This window comes from Eucyclogobius newberryi, unplaced genomic scaffold (assembly GCF_026437365.1).
Source record: "Eucyclogobius newberryi isolate DKJ021-1_F unplaced genomic scaffold, fEucNew1.0.hap1 SCAF_4, whole genome shotgun sequence".
Taxonomy (NCBI): domain Eukaryota; kingdom Metazoa; phylum Chordata; class Actinopteri; order Gobiiformes; family Gobiidae; genus Eucyclogobius; species Eucyclogobius newberryi.
Window position 1 is genome coordinate 28,377,270 of NW_027316056.1, and position 22,419 is coordinate 28,399,688.

A 22,419-nucleotide genomic window follows, 5' to 3' on the forward strand; every position below is an offset into this window, starting at 1 on the left:
TTATGACGTGTTATTAGACTGTAAGGGGAAAGCTAGGTTGGTTTATCTTCCCTATGCAATTCCCTCTACCGCCAGTAGATGGAGCGCAACCTCAATTTCTGATTATTTTGAGTTCTAAAACATGACAAAAATCAGAGGTACTCAAGAGCAGGTTTTAAGGACAATAACAATACAAATAATTCATTAAATGCGGATTAAATATTTACATTTTGCGTTGTTCTCCCCGGGTTTAAAGATTTGTTTTTGTTGTGCAGGTGTAAGAGTCAGTGAAGGCTGGAATTAACATGTTTTAATAATTTATAAAACACAGATATTGACCCTTTAAAAGCTTGTGAATAAATGCATTCTGGAGTGGAGAAAATTTAAGGCCAACATGTAGTGAAACATGGTCCATTTACAAGTGATTCCAATAGAGGAACTAGGATTAGCCTCAGATTATGACAAAATCTGAAAAATCTCTGTGATTTGGACAAATGAAAACCACTCTGATAAATGCGAGTGATGTCATGAGCATGGTGTAAAGACATATACAATTGTGTTTGACATTTACTAAGATTTTTATAAGAGATCTTCTATTGAGAGTGTTTTTCAAACTTCCTATAAGTTATCTGTTCTTTTCCTCTGTATCTTCCTGCGTTGCATCAATGAAATTTCCCCATGTGGGACAATAAAGAATTATCTTATCTTATTTTTTGATCATTTACAAAGAGATTATGATCTTTATCTACTATCTAACTACTAATCTACTATATTTTTGTCCCATAATTTTGACTTCAAATGCAAACTAACTGACATTTCAACCCTTCTGATTGTAGAAATACTTAAAATCATTAGCATTTAGATCTGCTGTCAGTTAATAATGGAACATGCACAATGATCTACTACATGTTGCCTCTATTCTTGGTGACATAACATGACATAAAAGGTGATATATACATATAAAACGTAGGGGAAATGACACAGGCACACAAACCACACACGAACAGTCCTGGATTCACAGGAATGCCGGAGAGCTAGGTGAAAGTGCTCTTGAATTCCTTCCACAGTCAGGCTGCACCCTCTTCATGGACATATGGGACCCACAGCACATGTTCGCTACACATTAGTCATGCGCATTACTGTCACTGAACTGGCTGCTCTTCCAAATTACTTTTCAATTTATTTTCAGTTACCTTTTCCCCAGGTAATCACAGAGCAAAGACGGGTTTGATAACTGCCACGTCACTGCTGGAGAGCGCTCGGTACTGTACTTGTCAGTTGACCTTTAGTAAGAGGCGTGAACTTTAGTATTTTGAGCAGCCTGACCCCGTTGGACGCAGGGGGGGTGCTATTTCAGCTCGTGCGTGTGTGCGTGTGTGTTGGCAACAGTTTCCCAGACATTGCATCAGATTGATCCTCAGCCTGCTCCTCTTTGGAGACCGTGTTGGCAGACATATGTACTTGTCTTGGTCATCGGTCGGGAGAAGACTATGAGAATATGAAAGATGACGTCGATTTGTCCTCACGAGGGATACACTTTTGAGAGGAAGTCAGGAAATAGCCAGGGGCAAAAACAGTATTCACACTGTATGTACAACAAAAAAAAACAAAAGCAAATCACAACTTTTATAAACTCGGCCAGTCTGCTTCAAATAACAAAAATGGAACCATAATGTGGAATAAATAATTTTACACATGATGATCAGTTTGACATTGCAAACCACAGCAAAAAACAAATTGTGAATGGAAAAATGTCCAGAAAATATCATTGTTTATTTATGCAAATATTTTCTAATCTGGAAATGGGCTTCAACAGACATTAAAGCTCAAAATAGAAAGTATATGCTCGAGCCATAAAATGCTGGATATGACGATGAAAGGCAATACTACTATGAAAGAACACACATTTTAACCATGTTGCAACATTGTTCCCTCATCAAAAACAGTTAGCTTTATTCACACTTGTTTGATTGATCCTGTTCAGATTCCTCTCTGAGCCTCGGATTACACTCACTCTTCATTTTCTCTGAATTGAGATGTCAAAGTCTGGAGGGCTATATTCAAATCCATAAATCATCACCAGAGTGAGCATTTCTCATTTCTCAAATCGCACTTATTACAACTATGTGCTAACAATAGCAGGCCAGCCCACATTTCCTAATGTTTATTTTATTTTTTTTCATGGTCATTTTCACTGCCACCAGTGGATGACAAAGGCAAGGCAAGTTTATTTGTACACAAGGCAATTCAAACACAAAACCGTTTAAGACATAAAAGAGAAGAGTGCAAATTAAATCCTTTCAGTCACATGCACAGCCAAACAAAACAGTGTTTAGCCTTATTTGAACATTGTCAGAGTAGAACCTGTCTCACATCCTCATGCAAACACCAAATCCACATGAGAAAGTGTGTATTTTCTATACACAGGCAAAACATTAAATATTTTGCAATGCAAAGATACTCAAGAGCGTGTGTAAAGGCCAATAACTTTACAAACAATGCATAATATGTGTCCTTTTTAATAATGAAAAAAAAGTGTAGGTATAAATAATAAAGTTCATTTAGGACCTACACAACACATCCGTCACAAATTCAGTTTATTCCCGCTTCACTTTTCTTATTGACACATTTACAAACCGACAATGTTCTTACTGTGCTTTACACTCAGTGTTGTCATGGCAAATCCTTGATTCCAAAGCATGACATTCATTCGTCCTCGTGAGCGGCACGCTTTTGAAGCGAAGCCAGGAAATAGCCAAGAGCAAAGATGTCGGCGAAGGCAATTTAATACCTTTGTTAATCCTTTAACCCCCGCCTTTCTCTCTCTCCCTCCTTCTTTTCCAGTCCCCCGGAATCATGGCCACAACGCAGTGCTGGGGATCGACTTTGACATTGAGCTCGGCAACACGGCGGACGAGAGCAAGGACGACCCAGGTAAACGCATCAGCAGCATCCCCCCCGCCTCCTTACCGACTTCCATAATGACAGACGATTACAGTTTCTCGGGGTAAAACCAAACTGCCATCGGCGGCGGCGGCGGCAGCGAGACGGCCCTGACCAGATGTGTTTTGATAGGGCAGCAAACGGCGGTGACACGTGGCATCTGCTGGTGCTCAGTGAGAATGATGGCTCCCGGCCCGCAGCGCAGCGCCAGACACTACCACTTTTCACATTAGGATCGGCTGATTGCTCCACCGCCCCGATCGCTAATTGATCATTTTGAGAGCGCGTCTTCAGAGTGGAACGGTGGTTTGGAAATAGAAGCAGCCTCTTGACATATTAGCGCTGATGCGTTGCTGTCACTTGTATGCAGCTGGTCAATGTCTCTTTTTGTAGTCTTGACACACACTTGTAGAAGGATAATAAACATTATTTATCGTAAGAAAAATGGGTTTAGTTTAGAGCTGTGCAATGATTAAACTTTACTTGCAAGATTCAGTCATTTATAATCTTAATCAAGAAGTTTACAACCAATTCTCAGTAAAAGCATGTGGTTAGAGCAGAGTTTTAAAGGAAAATAATGTTTTTTGTGGTTTAAAGGATTGAACTATATAATTAGTAGGTCATTAATTTGCATTTTGTTCATTGTAAAGCACAATATGGATCTAAGCTGGCTTCTTGTTGACTTCAAAACGGCAGAACTGATGGTGACATTTCACTGTAACAAGCTTTTCATTTACAAGTCATCATTTTTGGAAATGCTACGTGACATTTTGGAAGTCTACATGTATCACGCCGAGTCTTCATTTTTTTTAATAATCACAACTCAGTACAGGGATGTGGGCTGGAAGAGGGGGGGAGGGGGGAGGGGGGAGGTGAAAACAAGAATGATCCGAACACTTGAACCTCTGTTGCAGGACAAAGCTCAAACATGTCGGAATCAATCACATTACAACTTTGTGTGAGCTAATGATGAGGAACCGCTGTTGTAACGAGGTTAAAAACTCATTAACGTTCATTTAGCATAAAATGTCTCCTGTAAATTGCAATTACTACACTTCATACTTTTGATCTCAGAAGAGGGCCCGCTGGATTTTTCTCAATTTATTCCTTTTTGTCCAGCTGCTGATGATAAAAGGGAAACTATCAAGCTGCTAGGCATGTTGAATTAAAAAGAAAAGTGTAAAGCCCTTATTACAGTCAAATCAAATTCTGTGGTGACTCAGGATCAGTTTGTACTCCACGCCAAGGAAAAATCACCATCAATTCAAAACTATTTAATAAGCCTTTTAATGGATTCTGCTTTTTTTTTTCATTATTACTTGAAGTACCCAAATACATTTTTTGGGTGAAATTACCTTCAGCTTTTAAAATGTATTGTCAAAATCCAACAATCACAGTCAATCAGACCATCTCTCCAGATAGCAGCTTTACTCCCTTACCAAAGAAAATCTAAGCAGGATTTAAAATGTGATGTTCCTCTGGGCAGAGCTTGTGACCACTTATAATTAGAGTAAATCCCACCTCAGAGACCTAAACTACAGCGTCTTGGCTTCACCAAGAGACCGCCGAAAAGTTCAGAACTAACTTCACTTTGAATCGGGGCTCATTTTTAGTCAGGCATTTTAAGGAAAAAAGGCCCTAAGCTTAAATCATGTAGTGTCCAGTACACACAGTGGACATATCATTGACAAGCATTAGTTTTCAGAATGATGAAAATGTAGGACCGTTACCATAGCGATTAACAATTCAAAACAAAATATTATATCGTTTGAATGGGAAAAAGTCCTCAAAATGCTTCATATAACGAGAAGCTGAAACCTGTGAATAATACAAATGTTCTCGTTGAACATTTTTTTGACTAAGAGAAACAAAATACTGAGCCACACGACACCAGCTTTGAATTCCTGGCACTTGAGAGTTATTAATTAGTTTCTTTAAACATTTGGACAATTTCTCAGCCCTGGAACGACGGCACCCACTGCATAGAGACTAGAACACTTAAACTCATACATTTCTAACATTGATTTCATTTTAAGTTGCCAATATGGCGCCAGTGTCTTGTCATATTTCACTGCTGTGAGTGTGCTCCGTATATATCAACGTCACTGTCGGCCCGATGCTGATTAAACGGCCTAATTAGATGTGTATTTGCTCGGATTCTCATTGTATAATCTGTTTTGAGGGAGTCAGGAGTGACGGCGTTGTCAGCGGCTCAGAAAACGAACTGAAGTATTCCTGTAAATCCCTCGGCTTTTGGGGACAAAATGATGGATGCTCTTCTTGTTGTGGAGTCGTTTGTGAAGCGTGGATGAAGCAGCAGCAGTTGTTGTGGCTGTGCCTTCATCTCAGAGATTCATGACTCACTGAACGGATACACCACATTACTATTATGTCAAAAGATAATTTTTTGGGGGTGCAATATCTGTACTCAAGTAAGATGAATGATTTCAAACAAAAGGTTAAATCATGCAGTGCGAAACCAAACATATCTTGAGGTGAGAGTTTGAAGCGAGGGAAGAAAAACTAAGACTTTCACTCAAACAAAGTATCATTCCAGAAGGAGTATACGTATGGAGGCTTTGAAAAGTGAGTCGGTGCATCCCCTCGTTTGTCCAGGACTGATCAACATAGAAAAAGTAATCATCTGGACCATTTTAAGATTGAAACGTCGATTTTAAAACATTGTCCTGATGACTACCTTTAAACCTTTTCTACAACACTCGGAAAAGTACAATTTCTTCAAAACGTTACTCAAGAAAATGTAACTTAGGACATTTTAACTACTGCCCACTTCTGCTTACCTCGTCTCCATGGAGCCTGAATATTATGCTGTGAAACCACCGCCGGAAAAAAGTCGCATCTTTGAAAAAAACAGCAGCATTTTTCTCTTAGACTAATTTCAAACCCTCTCAGCAAGCGCGCGGTTCAAAGATTACTTTCAAAAGCACCTTCTCTTTCAAAAACATGATGTGGTTTCTCTCGCTCTCTCAGGTGCAGGCTTCCTCAGCTGCTCCTTTGATGACGGACTCTGCGGCTGGATCAGGGACAAGGACGGAGACGTGCACTGGGAGACCACGCCCGACCCGTCAGGTGAGGTCCCGACACAGTTGAACTGGAGGATTTAAAGAGTGTCCTGGAGTTTGAACGTATCAGACGCAGGGAGGGGATCAATACAGCCGCACTGTGGGAGGAAATGTCCAAATAGAGAGTGACAAATGCTCATTATTTAGTTAGAGATATAATGAAGTCCTTTTCCAACAGAAAATACCATGTCATTTGAAGTTATTTTGGTGCTGACAAAAGATTAACCATAAACCAGAGAAAACGGTCTGACAATGTGACGTATAAACTGCAGATTCTACATACAAATGCCCTCTTGCTTTAAAACCACATGTTCTTAAAAAAGGCATTACGCAACTTTGGGGGAGGGGATTGTGGTGTTGTTGCTGTGTCCGGAATGTTCCACTCTAGGGCATTAAGCGCATCTAGCCAACATTATTACATCGGTTCTATCGCTAAAGCTAAAAACTTGAAAACACGCATTCTTTTTCACTACGAGTGAACTGCAACTTGGCCTGAAGGTTTCACCTCTTTGTCGCCATGGAGATATATTAGTTTAAGGCCAGACTGTGGATCATTGTAGGCACAGCAGAAACAAGCAGGCGAGGAAGCCGTCAGCAGAAATGTGACACACTAGTGAATGTTTAAGGATGTGATTACGTTGCCTTGATACTCTGATGTCACTGTTTTCAATCAACTGGCAACATTGTATTGACGGGATAGTATTTGTTTGTCTTTGTGGGTATAAAGTAATGTAATTAATAAGACCTGCACGTGGGACGGCTTGTGGCACACATTAAATGGAAACGTGATAGTGTTTTCTTTGGGCTCAGATGAAGAAAAGGCCCAGCGCGAGGCCCAGTGAGCAGAGACCAAGAGCATAGACTAAACAGAGCAGTGCATTCAGCCAGAATTGATACTAGACTCATTTCTACAATCTTACAACCAAATATAGACACACACACACTTATTTTTACTCAACCCAAATCTAATAATAAAATATTTGCATCACGGAAACTTGATTTTTGTTCCAATAAAAGGAGCAGCTTCCCATGAATTGAGTGATGAATGAAGTACCCAGACATTCAATCTCACTTTCTTATGACAAACTAATTATTCCCTTTTGACTATTTTATATTGTTTTTAAGAATTTTGAGGTCTCAGTCGTCAGATTTGTCATAACTATACTATTTTGTCTGTTCCTTTGTTTCTTAAAGGAGACATACTGTGTTGTGCTTTCTTACAGGCACTGTCAAAATATAACATAAGTAGAGTAGAGTTTACATTTTATTCATTCTATATCATCAGTATTGATCTAAAACGGCTCAGTAATAGAAACAGGTCCATTGACTTCCTGTTCAAAAGTGCAGAACTGATGAGCCCCTCACCATAATACAGCAGACTTTCATTTGCCGGTACATGTTTTATTTTATGCTGTGTTCATGTGGTCTTCTGGAACTCAGGATTACGAAATGAGATGTTGAAGTTCCTTATTTGCATTCATGTGCTTTTTTATCTCGGATAGTTGGGATTTTGATGTGTTCCCACTTTAAAGGACACACATTATGCAAAATTGACCTTTTGAGCTTTTAGACATTTTTTTTTTTACATTGTTCCCTCGTCTAAAACATATCAGGAGTAACATTTATCTTCATTTATGGTAGTTTTATGAATTCTGATTAGAAAGTACTCTCCCCTCTTCAATAACCGATGGGTTCTCAATTTGTGACGTTTTTTAAGTCCATAAATCATCGCCAGACTTTTTCTGTAAATTTCTCTCGTCTAATGCTGCTTTTGCTCCGTCTCCACGCAGCAGGTGTCGTCAGGTGTTGAAGCTTTGGACCCGAGTGCCACATGAACAATGAAAAATACAACTGGAGTAAACTAATGTTGCTGTTGTAACAAGGTTAAAAGCTCATTAAAGTCTTTGCATAAATGACTACAACATTAACATAGTGACATAATAGTATACATTCAAATGCAAGTTTAAGATTTCTTTCTTCTTATGTGAGTCTTAAACACTTACCTTTATTACTCTCAGAGTGGGGTGTGATTAACAGCGTTTTGAGTGGTTAAATGCAAAGATTGCTGGATCATTACTTATGCAGAGCGCTGCGGTGGCTCAGACACGAGTGGCTTTCCTGTGGATAACTCTGAACTGCTGGATCAGCAAAACACTACAGCATTAATCAGTCATTATCCAAGAGAGATTTTACCTTCAAGTCCCCAAGGCTTCTTTAAAAACCTACACTTACATTAATAATGCAATTGCAACCACATTATGTTTGTGGGTCGAATTCAATTCAAGATATTTTAGATACTTGTGGTCTTTTTGATTAGTACTTTGTAGTTTAACCTGTAGATCTTTCTTAAAGGGAAAGTGGCTAAATTTAAAGGTGCACAATGTAACTTTTCTGATATATCTGGTTCTCAATATGTTTATTTGTTATGTTTGTTATCTTTTTTCATTGTTATCTTTGCCTGGAATATTCCAAAGTATATAATTTAGATAAGATAAGATATTCCTTTGTTGTCCACACATGGGGAAATTTCATTGTTGCAACGCAGGTAGATACAGAGGAAAAGAACAGATAACTCTTAATAGAAGAACTCTTATTTAATCTCTTCTCTCACATTTATTAAATTACGTGTGTTTCATTGCGTCACCTGCCTGTTATGTATGATATGTTTAATATGGAAAATTCCAGGCAAAGCAATAGCGTCTCAAAAGATGCATAGTGCACCTTTAATGGAACGATGAAACGCTCAATGTAATAAAAGCAAGAGTTCTGCTTGTGTATTGACAGTCCTATTCTTTAAAGCCATTTTCAATCTTTTATTCTGAATTCATTATAACAAGAATCCTCACATTTTTGACAAGTTAATTACCGGTAGCAATCATGAAGAAGACCCCTTTTTAAGCACAGTTGAAAATCGTTTGAATGTCGAGCGCAGAGGCAGTTTTAGTGGTGACTAGAGACACCTGCATTATTAAAATTCAGTAGACGTAGGCGAAAAGTCAAATGTTGAAATGTTGAAATCCAATAAAAAAAAAGTGTAATAACTATTTGCTTTTCAGGTGGCAGATACCTCACCATCCCTGAAGTGGGTAACAAGAGGACAGGGCGGGGCGCGAGGCTGGTGCTCCCCCTGACCCCGCCCTGGAACGACGGCAACCTGTGCCTGTCGTTCCGGCACAAGCTGGCGGGACACCACGTGGGAATGCTGCAGGTGTTTGTGAAGAAGGGCAAACAGTACAGTCCTGCCGTGTGGGGCCGCACCGGGGGCAACGGCTGGAGACACACCCAGATCACGCTTTGGGGAAAGGGCCTTGAAAGTGTAAGTATGATGGGGTCTGAATCTACACAATCTAAACATCTAAAATAAGGAATTATAGAGGCTATGCAGGTGACATCCCAGCATTCTGACTTTTATCACTGAGGCAATTCATTCAGAATTCTCTTAGTCCACTGTTGTTTGCTTTTGGTGTCAGTAATCATGAATAATAGTTCAATTATGAATATTATTATATTGTGACATAAAGTAAAGAAACTCTTTGTTCAAACATAGTTTTACTAAAATATTTATTTTTATTAGGCCCGAGCCCCAGCAGGGGGAGGGCCTATTGCTCCCGCAACGCTGCCGAAGGCAGCGTTGCAACTGTCTTACCAAACATGCGGGCGCAGCCCGCATGTTTGGTGCCCCGTCGCCCCTGGCAAGTACAGTGAACTAGCCCATGCCGAAGGCATGGATCATGCATACTTACTCCTGCTATGACAGAAATAGTCAACAATTAGTGAATGGGCGTAGCCCATTCACTAATTGTTGACAACAGCAGCGCGAAGCGCTGCATTCCTCCAAAAACCCTCCTGGCATCGTCCCGTACGCGAGAATCCATGCCGCAGGCATGGGCCATGCTTGTATCTGCTCAAATCAATGGAAGTCTATGGGGAGAGGGCGGGGCATCCCGACGGAATAGGGACTGACGAGCGCGTAAGCGCTCGTAATGATGATTCCACCCTATGGCGGCATCGGGAAGGCTTAGAGCTTTCAAACGATGTATCATTTGTTGTTATAGTAAAAACGGCTATATTGTTTTTGCTAAAAATATTATTATTATTATTATTATTTTTCTTGTTCTTCTTCAGCGCTTTGATCTCTAATTTGACCCCCTGAACATGCTCAAAAACTCACCAAACTTTGCCCAAAATTCAGAATCGGCGAAAAATTTTATTTTTTCTGGGCCATTTTTTTTTTCGTTAAAAAATGGCGCGACAGCGCCACCGACAAAAGTCAAAATACATTGCGCCTATGGGAGACGCCCCGAGGTCAACTTTGGCGTAAAGCTACGAAATTCGGGACACGCATTCCTCTCGTGAGGATAAACAAAAAAAATCATTGTGGCCACGCCCCCAAACTTACCCTATGGCCGCCATCTTCCTTTGAAAATGAAAACAAGGTGAGTTAGCCATTTTGTTTACGTCAAACTTTGACGAACTCCTCCTAGGGCGTTTTGCCCACCGACTTCAAAATCGGCGTACGTCCTCTGGACAAGTGGGGCATCTAAAGTTATTCAATTTTTTGAGATACCTTTTACGGTCTGTGTGCGGCGCAGCCGCAAAGTTGGACAACTTATTTTGGAATATTGCAGGTCTAAAAATTGCTCCCATTTGATCAAAACCAGTCCGATTAGGACCAAATTTGAATCAGTTGTTAAACTTTCTAGTTTGGACCAGTTTAGGCTGACAAAATTGAAATGGCAGTGATAGCGCCCCCTACAGAGTGACTTTTAAATTAACATTGAAGGTCAAAAATTAGTTTTACCAAAATTGTCTAAACTTTACCCAAAATTCTATTTTGCCGTCCCGATCACAAAAGCCAATCACAAAAATGCCTAAATTTTTACGCCGTAGTCGTAGCGATGACAGAAACCTCCCATGTTATCCCTATGGGAAAACCACAAAATCTCTCAAATTACCACATTTTTATGTTTTACACTTTAACGAAGTCCTCCTAGTGCGTTTTGCCCACCAACCTCAAAATCGGTGTACGTCCTCTAGACAAGTGGTGTATCTAAAGTTATCCAAATTTTAAGGATAACTTTTACGGTCTTTGTGCGACGGAGCCGCAAACGTTTCCCAGAATTCTGACTATTTGGCCTTCAGAGTGGCCTATAAACAATAGAGTTTTTCCAAATGACATGATATTTTGAACAAAATTCTAATTTGCCATCCTGATCATAAAAGTATGAGAGCCAAAGTCATATTTTGTACGGCGTAACCGTAGCGTTGACAGAAACATCCCATGTTATCCTTATGGGAAAATCGTAGAATCGCTCAAATCACCACATTTTTACGCTTCACACTTTAACAAACTCCTCCTAGGGCGATTGTCCGATCAAGTTCATATTTGGAGAATATCATCTACACAAGCGGGGCATCAAAACTTACCCATATTTTGATTCTAAGTGCTACGGTCTCTGTGTGGCGGACCCGCAAATATATGTCAGAAATGGGAAAACAGCGAAATCTCTAAAATCACCACATTTTTACGCTTCACACTTTAACGAACTCCTCCTAGGCCGATTGCCCGATCAAGCTCATATTTGGGGAAAATCATCTACACAAACGGGGCATCAAAAGTTATCCATATTTTGATTCTAAGTGGTACGGTCTCTGTGCCGTGGAGCTGCAAAAATACTGTCACAAATGGGAAAAACGCCAAATCCTTGAAATGTTCACATTTACGCTTCACACTTTAACAAACTCCTCCGTGGGCAATAGCTCGATCAAGCTTTACTTTGGGAAAAATCATCTACACAAGCGGTGCACCAAAAGTTATCCATATTTTTATTCCAAGTGCTACGGTCTCTGTGCGGCGGCGCAGCAAATTTGACTGACACTTGTGTTCATTTGCACTGGATTGGCCATGTCCAATGTGTCGCCGTCTGTCAAGTTCTTTTTTTATTCAACACACAATAAGGGCGCCATCTTTATCAAGTCAAAAGCGCAGAGTCGGAAGGCCGGCGGCCCGCGAGGGCCGTTGGATGCCGCTTGCGGCTTTAATTAGGCCCGAGCCCCAGCAGGGGGAGGGCCTATTGCTCCCGCAACGCTGCCGAAGGCAGCGTTGCAACTGTCTGACCAAACATGCGGGCGCAGCCCGCATGTTTGGTTCCCCGTCGCCCCTGGCAAGTACAGTGAACTAGCCCATGCCGAAGGCATGGATCATGCATACTTACTCCTGCTATGACAGAAATAGTCAACAATTAGTGAATGGGCGTAGCCCATTCACTAATTGTTGACAACAGCAGCGCGAAGCGCTGCATTCCTCCAAAAACCCTCCTGGCATCGTCCCGTACGCGAGAATCCATGCCGCAGGCATGGGCCATGCTTGTATCTGCTCAAATCAATGGAAGTCTATGGGGAGTGGGCGGGGCATCCCGACGGAATAGGGAGTGACGAGCGCGTAAGCGCTCGTAATGATGATTCCACCCCATGGCGGCATCGGGAAGGCTTAGAGCTTTCAAACGATGTATCATTTGTTGTTATAGTAAAAACGGCTATATTGTTTTTGCTAAAAATATTATTATTATTATTTTTCTTGTTCTTCTTCAGCGCTTTGATCTCTAATTTGACCCCCTGAACATGCTCAAAAACTCACCAAACTTTGCCCAAAATTCAGAATCGGCGAAAAATTTTATTTTTTCTGGGCCATTTTTTTTTTCGTTAAAAAATGGCGCGACAGCGCCACCGACAAAAGTCAAAATACATTGCGCCTATGGGAGACGCCCCGAGGTCAACTTTGGCGTAAAGCTACGAAATTCGGGACACGCATTCCTCTCGTGAGGATAAACAAAAAAAATCATTGTGGCCACGCCCCCAAACTTACCCTATGGCCGCCATCTTCCTTTGAAAATGAAAACAAGCTGAGTTAGCCATTTTGTTTACGTCAAACTTTGACGAACTCCTCCTAGGGCGTTTTGCCCACCGACTTCAAAATCGGCGTACGTCCTCTGGACAAGTGGGGCATCTAAAGTTATTCAATTTTTTGAGATACCTTTTACGGTCTGTGTGCGGCGCAGCCGCAAAGTTGGACAACTTATTTTGGAATATTGCAGGTCTAAAAATTGCTCCCATTTGATCAAAACCAGTCCGATTAGGACCAAATTTGAATCAGTTGTTAAACTTTCTAGTTTGGACCAGTTTAGGCTGACAAAATTGAAATGGCAGTGATAGCGCCCCCTACAGAGTGACCTTTGAATTAACATTGAAGGTCAAAAATTAGTTTTACCAAAATTGTCTAAACTTTACCCAAAATTCTATTTTGCCGTCCCGATCACAAAAGCCAATCACAAAAATGCCTAAATTTTTACGCCGTAGTCGTAGCGATGACAGAAACCTCCCATGTTATCCCTATGGGAAAACCACAAAATCTCTCAAATTACCACATTTTTATGTTTTACACTTTAACGAAGTCCTCCTAGTGCGTTTTGCCCACCAACCTCAAAATCGGTGTACGTCCTCTAGACAAGTGGTGTATCTAAAGTTATCCAAATTTTAAGGATAACTTTTACGGTCTTTGTGCGACGGAGCCGCAAACGTTTCCCAGAATTCTGACTATTTGGCCTTCAGAGTGGCCTATAAACAATAGAGTTTTTCCAAATGACATGATATTTTGAACGAAATTCTAATTTGCCATCCTGATCATACAAGTATGAGAGCCAAAGTCATATTTTGTACGGCGTAACCGTAGCGTTGACAGAAACATCCCATGTTATCCTTATGGGAAAATCGTAGAATCGCTCAAATCACCACATTTTTACGCTTCACACTTTAACAAACTCCTCCTAGGGCGATTGTCCGATCAAGTTTATATTTGGAGAATATCATCTACACAAGCGGGGCATCAAAACTTACCCATATTTTGATTCTAAGTGCTACGGTCTCTGTGTGGCGGACCCGCAAATATATGTCAGAAATGGGAAAACAGCGAAATCTCTAAAATCACCACATTTTTACGCTTCACACTTTAACGAACTCCTCCTAGGCCGATTGCCCGATCAAGCTCATATTTGGGGAAAATCATCTACACAAACGGGGCATCAAAAGTTATCCATATTTTGATTTTAAGTGGTACGGTCTCTGTGCCGTGGAGCTGCAAATATACTGTCACAAATGGGAAAAACGCCAAATCCTTGAAATGTTCACATTTATGCTTCACACTTTAACAAACTCCTCCGTGGGCAATAGCTCGATCAAGCTTTACTTTGGGAAAAATCATCTACACAAGCGCGGCATCAAAAGTTATCCATATTTTTATTCCAAGTGCTACGGTCTCTGTGCGGCGGCGCAGCAAATTTGACTGACACTTGTGTTCATTTGCACTGGATTGGCCATGTCCAATGTGTCGCCGTCTGTCAAGTTCTTTTTTAATTCAACACAATAAGGGCGCCATCTTTATCAAGTCGAAAGCGCAGAGTCGGAAGGCCGGCGGCCCGCGAGGGCCGTTGGATGCCGCTTGCGGCTTTAATTTTTCTTGTTCTTCTTCAGCGCTTTGATCTCTAATTTGACCCCCTGAACATGCTCAAAAACTCACCAAACTTTGCCCAAAATTCAGAATCGGCGAAAAATTTTATTTTTTCTGGGCCATTTTTTTTTTCGTTAAAAAATGGCGCGACAGCGCCACCGACAAAAGTCAAAATACATTGCGCCTATGGGAGACGCCCCGAGGTCAACTTTGGCGTAAAGCTACGAAATTCGGGACACGCATTCCTCTCGTGAAGATAAACAAAAAAAATCATTGTGGCCACGCCCCCAAACTTACCCTATGGCCGCCATCTTCCTTTGAAAATGAAAACAAGCTGAGTTAGCCATTTTGTTTACGTCAAACTTTGACGAACTCCTCCTAGGGCGTTTTGCCCACCGACTTCAAAATCGGCGTACGTCCTCTGGACAAGTGGGGCATCTAAAGTTATTCAATTTTTTGAGATACCTTTTACGGTCTGTGTGCGGCGCAGCCGCAAAGTTGGACAACTTATTTTGGAATATTGCAGGTCTAAAAATTGCTCCCATTTGATCAAAACCAGTCCGATTAGGACCAAATTTGAATCAGTTGTTAAACTTTCTAGTTTGGACCAGTTTATGATGACAAAATTGAAATGGCAGTGATAGCGCCCCCTACAGAGTGACCTTTAAATTAACATTGAAGGTCAAAAATTAGTTTTACCAAAATTGTCTAAACTTTACCCAAAATTCTATTTTGCCGTCCCGATCACAAAAGCCAATCACAAAAATGCCTAAATTTTTACGCCGTAGTCGTAGCGATGACAGAAACCTCCCATGTTATCCCTATGGGAAAACCGCAAAATCTCTCAAATTACCACATTTTTATGTTTTACACTTTAACGAAGTCCTCCTAGTGCGTTTTGCCCACCAACCTCAAAATCGGTGTACGTCCTCTAGACAAGTGGTGTATCTAAAGTTATCCAAATTTTAAGGATAACTTTTACGGTCTTTGTGCGACGGAGCCGCAAACGTTTCCCAGAATTCTGACTATTTGGCCTTCAGAGTGGCCTATAAACAATAGAGTTTTTCCAAATGACATGATATTTTGAACAAAATTCTAATTTGCCATCCTGATCATAAAAGTATGAGAGCCAAAGTCATATTTTGTACGCCGTAACCGAAGCGTTGACAGAAACATCCCATGTTATCCTTATGGGAAAATTGTAGAATCGCTCAAATCACCACATTTTTACGCTTCACACTTTAACAAACTCCTCCTAGGGCGATTGCCCGATCAAGTTCATATTTGGAGAATATCATCTACACAAGCGGGGCATCAAAACTTACCCATATTTTGATTCTAAGTGCTACGGTCTCTGTGTGGCGGACCCGCAAATATATGTCAGAAATGGGAAAACAGCGAAATCTCTAAAATGGCCACATTTTTACGCTTCACACTTTAACGAACTTCTCCTAGGGCGATTGCCCGATCAAGCTCATATTTGGGGAAAATCATCTACACAAACGGGGCATCAAAAGTTAGTCATATTTTGATTTTAAGTGGTAGAGTCTCTTTGCCGTGGAGCTGCAAATATACTGTCACAAATGGGAAAAACGCCAAATCCTTGAAATGTTCACATTTACGCTTCACACTTTAACAAACTCCTCCGTGGGCAATAGCTCGATCAAGCTTTACTTTGGGAAATATCATCTACACAAGCGGGGCATCAAAAGTTATCCATAATTTTATTCCAAGTGCTACGGTCTCTGTGCGGCGGCGCAGCAAATTTGACTGACACTTGTGTTGATTTGCCACTGGATTGGCCATGTCCAATGTGTCGCCGTCTGTCAAGTTCTTTTTTAATTCAACACAATAAGGGCGCCATCTTTATCAAGTCGAAAGCGCAGAGTCGGAAGGCCGGCGGCCCTCGCGGGCCGTTGGATGCCGCTTGCGGCTTTAATTCTTTCTTCTTCTTTCTTTCTTCTCGGGACCAACCCCCCTATTTTTTACCCAGTGAACATTGACGAAAAGTCACAAAAATTTGCACACCTCTAAAAATCGTGCCTCTCTACATTCTGGCCATTTCCATTTTCTAAAATAAAAAAAATTGGCGCGTCAGCGCCCCCAAATGTACCAAAAATGCATTGAGAGATGGGAAATGACCCAAAAAAAATCTGATCGTAGAATCATGAAATTTGGCGCAGAGGTAGATGGTGACAAGAGAAGTAAAAAATATTATTACGGCAACGCCGTCCGCCCAACCAAATGTCGGCCATATTGCTTCAAAAATGGCTAAACATGACTTCGGAGTTTTTCCAAACGTCGTACTTTTACGAACTCCTCCCAGGGCGTTGGCCCTAAAAAGCTGAAATTTGGTGAAAATGCTACTGAGGAGTGGGACATCAAAAGTTATCCAAATCACATTGATACCTGTCACGGTATCTGTGCGGCGAAGCCGCAAACTGTAGCAAGAATTTCAGAAATCTCCCAAATTTAACATTTCTGCCGTTTGCGCAGATAAAGTCTGAATTGCGTCAAATTAGAATCAGTTGTTAAACTCTTTGCCCTAAACCTACTTGAAGTGAAATAAATTAATTTGGAGCCACAGCGCCCCCTACAGATTTTATATGAAGGTTAAATATTTAGTTTTGCGAAATTATATGAAATTTGACACACAACTCAATTTTGGCATCCCCATCAAAAAAGTCAATGAGACCCATGTCATAATTGTTATGGCTTTGCCGTAACGATGACCGAAACCTTCCATGTTATTCCAATGGGGAAATCGCCAGAACATGTTTACACTTTAGACTTTCACAAACTCCTCTTAGGGCGTCAGCCCTATTAACCTGAAATTTGGTGAGACTCATCTTCAGGGGTGGACCATCAAAAGTTATCCACATTTTTATTCAAAGAGTCACGGTGTCTGTGCGGCAAAGCCGCACATTTTGCCAAGAATTCAAAATAAAATTGCTTTTTGATGGTAAAACAAAGGGGAGAAGATGTGACAGCGTCACAGATTCAGCAGTAGGCGTAATAAAAGGACAATTGGGGCGCGTTAGCGCCCTCTCCTCTTGCGGCGTGGCGGCGGCATGGCGAGGGCCGATCATTGCCGCTTGCGGCTATATTTTTATTTTGTTCTCAAAAGGAACATACTGAACAAGACCAGAGTGTAAAAAGAAAAATCAAAAGGAAATACAAAATTAAATGTCAGTTCGGAACATGTTCCCCAATGCACAGGTCCCATCTGTCCCAGTGTTTGATAAATTTGTCCATGTTTAAGTTCAGAGTAAAAGTCAGTTTTACCATTTTATAAATGTCCAACGTTATCTCAGTCCTTGATAGTTCCCGTTATCCATTTCTTTGTTATTGCAGCCAAAAGTACACTCCACCTCCCACGTAACTGGTGACAAAATGTAGGATCTGCACCTGAACACCAAGACATTTTAACAAACGAATCAACTTACTATGAATAATAATAATTCAAAATGGGAGTTTGCGTCTTTCTCATCTCATTCTCTCCCACTCACAAAGTACAGCATGTAAGAACAGAGCCAGATGTGGAGGAAGGCAGATACAAGTAACTCAGCTCGTACAGAGAGAGATCATGGACAGAGGCGGCACATACATGTTCTCTACATGTTCAGAATGTCTATCTTGCATTATTACTTAAAGTATACTTGTGGCATATGTCAACTTTCATAACTGTTCCATTTCTTAGCCATTTTCAAACTCGGTGCAAAAGTAAGTCCATCCATTTTTATGAATGCATTGATATTTCAGTCCAGCCCTTGACAGTTGGCTCTGTCGTCGTCATCCATCTCCTTGTTATGGCATTTTTTGCTGCAGCCAAAAGATACATCTATCGATTCCATTTTAGTTTTATGCTAGGGTTGGTTTCAGTGTAGTTAGCTCCTCCCCTCAGATCGATATAAGGAAGTGACGCACCAGTTCTCTCATAGACACTGACAAAGCTACTGAATGGGGAAACGTCTTCACACTTAAAACGTCTGACCAATTGAAGTTTTTTTTAAAGGAAATTACATTGACAAACACATAAAACATGCTGCAATTTAGTTGTATTTTGCTTCTACTTGGCTCTTATTGGTCACGCGTTTGTATTCGATCACTCTCCAATTTTAAACACGGCCGTTGTTCCCAGGTCATCCTGAAGGGGGAGCGCGGGCGCGGCCGGAGCGGCGAGATGGCGGTGGACGATATCACGCTGAGGAAAGGCTCGTGCACAGAGGAACACAATCTGCGGAGACTCTGACTGGGCTGGCAGGGCGGAGCATAGGCACCGAGAGGAGGGGACTATCTCAAAGACAAGTGACTGCACCGATGCCCCCCCTCTCGCCCCCCCACCCACCCCACACCCCGTCGTCCCGATCGCCCCACCGAGCTCAACCCGCAAAACGAGACTCCCGAACCTCACGGGGGTCACCTTCACCTTATTTTACTTTCTCAGTCTTTAACCTGCATGCACCCACTTCCCCCAGGAGAGGTCTGGCAGTGAGTCGACGACACTCCGAACAGACACGCCACATTTCGCGCACATAATTTATTCGCAACCAGAAAAGAGCCACATTTAGACATCTGCTCTGCCTTTGATCGCGTAGCCAGAAGCCATTGCCTTTTATTTGGTTGAGTTAAAACATTTGGCCGAAGGGGATTCTTGATCAGCAAAAAAAACAAGGGAGGCGGATTTTAAGCCTGGATTAGACTAATACATATGTAAAGGATTTTTTTTCCCCACTGCGTCTTATCCGCCAATCGGATGTGAACTGAAACGATTCACAAAAGAGAATTGGGCACCGCGCCCCCGCAGCCATGTCGAATAAAGCAGCAAAAGAATAATACTTTCGGTCGTCCCGGTTATTCATAATGCGGTTGAAAGAAGACACTTTAAAACATTTAGCTAATTTTCCGTCGCGATGTTTTATTGAACGCTCACACAATACTGTCAACTCTCCACACGCTCCTCTTTTCAAATACTTGAAACACACGTCACGGTCGATGAACATCATTTTGACACTTTGCAATTCAACGGTTCCTTTTACAGCTTTGTACGTGCTTTGTTATTTTCAGTGACGTTTCTTATAAAGACCACTTTTTAGGCGTTCACAAAATGTACAATGTAAATGTATGTACTGTGTGTGTGTGTGTGTGTGTACATAACCTCGTACTGTGTTTTTTTATGGTAAATGTTCGATGAATATTCATTGGACTCTCGGCAGAGTTCACGCCGATGGACCTGGTGCGCTCTGTGTTCTGGTGCAGTAACGCTTGTGACTTGCAGAGCACATAGTTGCATTTGTATGTTGTTCTAGTGGAGGCCGTAGGCTGGAGTTTAAAGGTTCTGTATGCATGAGGTTATTCACCACATTCAAGACGCACCGTTTCCTATGTAAATAAAAAAGAAACAAACTTTGATTTCAGAATGGCTTATTGGTGATTTTCCAACCCGACCATAAACTCATTTAATACTTGACTATTGTGTATCCGACAGTTTGATGATTTCCACGATATTCTTCTCTGTTTTGCCTCTGTATCTGTTCAAATGTCGACATCGCAGACCCTAAAGACACGATGACGTTAAAGGTGGTATGGACGATTTTTTTCAGCAATTTTTTATCATATTTCCTCGTGGCGTGGATAAATCATTAGTCCTGCCACGTATCAGTCATAAAACGCACCTATCGCTCACCTGCAGCCGCGTCAGGCTCGTCCCCACGTTTCCGCGTGCCTAAGCGCATGGATCTATCATAATATAGTTCCCTCAGTGTACGGGGCAAAATGAAGACGGAGAAAGACAGTTCGAGCTGACGCAGAAGTGGACAGAAAACTACGGGAGACGAGCGATGCGATGCGCTCCGTTGCGCTCATAAACAAACGCACGTGTGTGTTGTATCGTCCGCACGGGGAGTGCGCATGCGCACTTCCGCCTGCGTTCTTAAATCGCCGAAAAATCGTCCATACCGCCTTTAAGTGACACGCCTTTTTACCCAACTTAAACATGCTGGAATTTCCCCAAATGGACAAATAAAGGTTCTCTTATCTTATACAAACAGGACAATGCGATATGTCAAACTTGTAACATTATTTTGGAATAAAGCCGGTGTTCTGTTCATATTATTCATCGTCGTCTCACCAGAAACGTGTCAACTTATGCACGACTAGCGCTCAAAATGGCTCTGAACATTATGCACAGTAGTCCCATAATCAGGGTCGGAGAAAGGGGAATGGAAAGTACGCTTGAAATAATGAATGATCCATTAGAGAAAGAAATGTATTATTCCAGACGTATAGAAGCTTATAATGGAATATATATAAAGGATGTGCTGCATGTGCGCGTCTCAAAATGTATTCAACCATAGCCACGCCAGCTCGACAGTAAAAAATCACACTGTTGTTGTGTTTACGGGCAAGACACTTCATCTTGTGTAGAACTGCGAGAAGCTGAATAAACACTGAAACATTTGGTAGTTTAGCTAAAATAAAACTTCTGATGCACTCTTGGGTACAAAAGTTCTATATTTTTTCTTTAGTAATACATGGACCGGTTGCCAGAAAGTTCCAGAAAGTTCCAGTCGGTCCATTAGCTCTTCACGTCTTAATAAATGTACGATTCTCTTAGTCACACCTGTGTTTTAGTGACATTTCTTGATGTTTTGGCTGTCTCGTGTCTCGTGAACTCGCCTCAGAAGTGAGATGCGGTATCGCTTCCCCCAGACAGTAAATCGGGATGAGGGGGCACGCCAACTATCTCACACCTGGGATACGGTTCTGAAGAAGTTTACCTGCAGATGGCGCTGCCGTTCTGCTGCTCCAGGCTGGAAGACGGCTCCAGCATCTGAATTAGACACTGTAACAGAAGGCAACAGAGTACAACACTAAAATACAGGTCTGACTTTAAGAATACTACATGTGTGGTTGCCATGGAGAGGCATAAGTTACATATTATGTAACTCGTTCCTCCAGAAGTGGTTCATGGTTGGTTCGTTGTTCATCGGTTCAAACTTTTAAATGGAAACAATTTTCAACTTGTACCTTTTTCTAGCGCTGTATCAAACTTATACATAAATAATATTTGTGGAAATGACACAAACACGCCAACGTCTCAGTAGATGCAGTTGTGATGTCGTTTTCTTGAAGAAGCTGATACTTTTGGGTGTTTGCCACTAGCTTGTCTCCATGGAGATATGATTGCTTTGCCTAAGTTCCACGCCACCAAAACAAGTTATAGGTCAGATCTGTGGAGAGGCGAGCCCGCTCACAGTAAGAATGTTTTTCAAGGTATTTTTGAGCAATAAAAAACGCTATAATTGAATAAATACAACTTGAATGCGATGCTGTGGGACATGTAGGCAAAACAATATCATTTCCATAGAGACAAGCAGGTGGTGGACCCCTCACTAGAACGTGAAACTTTAAGTTTTGCTTCAAATGGTGTTCGTATGACTGATTTTATGCCTTTAATAAAAACACCACATATATTTTCAATCTCCAATAATGGCTTTACCTCTAATTCTGACGCCTCTGCATTTATATGTCAATACGTTGGCAGCATAAAACGGAAAATAATTAGCAAGAGACAACTTTTTTTCAAAAGCACAGCAGTTTCGCGAAAGATTCATTCACTTTCTGCGCAGGATCTGAAAGTACACACCCCGCGTTGTTGTCAGTCCGCTCATTAATACAGCGGTCCTTTTATATTCCCGTATTGCTCAGTCTCGGCTCCATTTCAGGCCCGAAACACAAGCCAACCAACCTCTTTAGTTTTTGACAAACGAACAGCGTCTGCATATGCGCCCTCGTTACATTTGTAATGATTTAATTAGCTTTGGATCATCTGAAGTGATCGGGCGCGTGCCATTGGATGTGTTCAAAGGACAGGATTTGATGCAGATTTTTCAAAAACTGAAGGACGTT

At 41.4% G+C, this 22,419-nt stretch overlaps 1 protein-coding gene across 2 annotated transcripts in view; it reads left to right on the forward strand.

Annotated features, from left to right (window-relative positions):
- The window catches only part of npnta (nephronectin a), a 103,960-nt gene extending 84,040 nt beyond the window's left edge, over positions 1–19,920 (forward strand). For both annotated transcript variants that reach the window (XM_072462331.1, XM_072462332.1), the window contains 4 exons: positions 2,824–2,913; positions 5,914–6,012; positions 9,062–9,321; positions 18,650–19,920. In XM_072462331.1, coding sequence (XP_072318432.1) covers positions 2,824–2,913; positions 5,914–6,012; positions 9,062–9,321; positions 18,650–18,760 — 560 coding nt within the window. In that variant the 3' untranslated portion in view covers positions 18,761–19,920. The remainder of the gene's footprint in view (positions 1–2,823; positions 2,914–5,913; positions 6,013–9,061; positions 9,322–18,649) is intronic.
- The last annotated feature ends 2,499 nt before the right edge of the window (positions 19,921–22,419 follow it).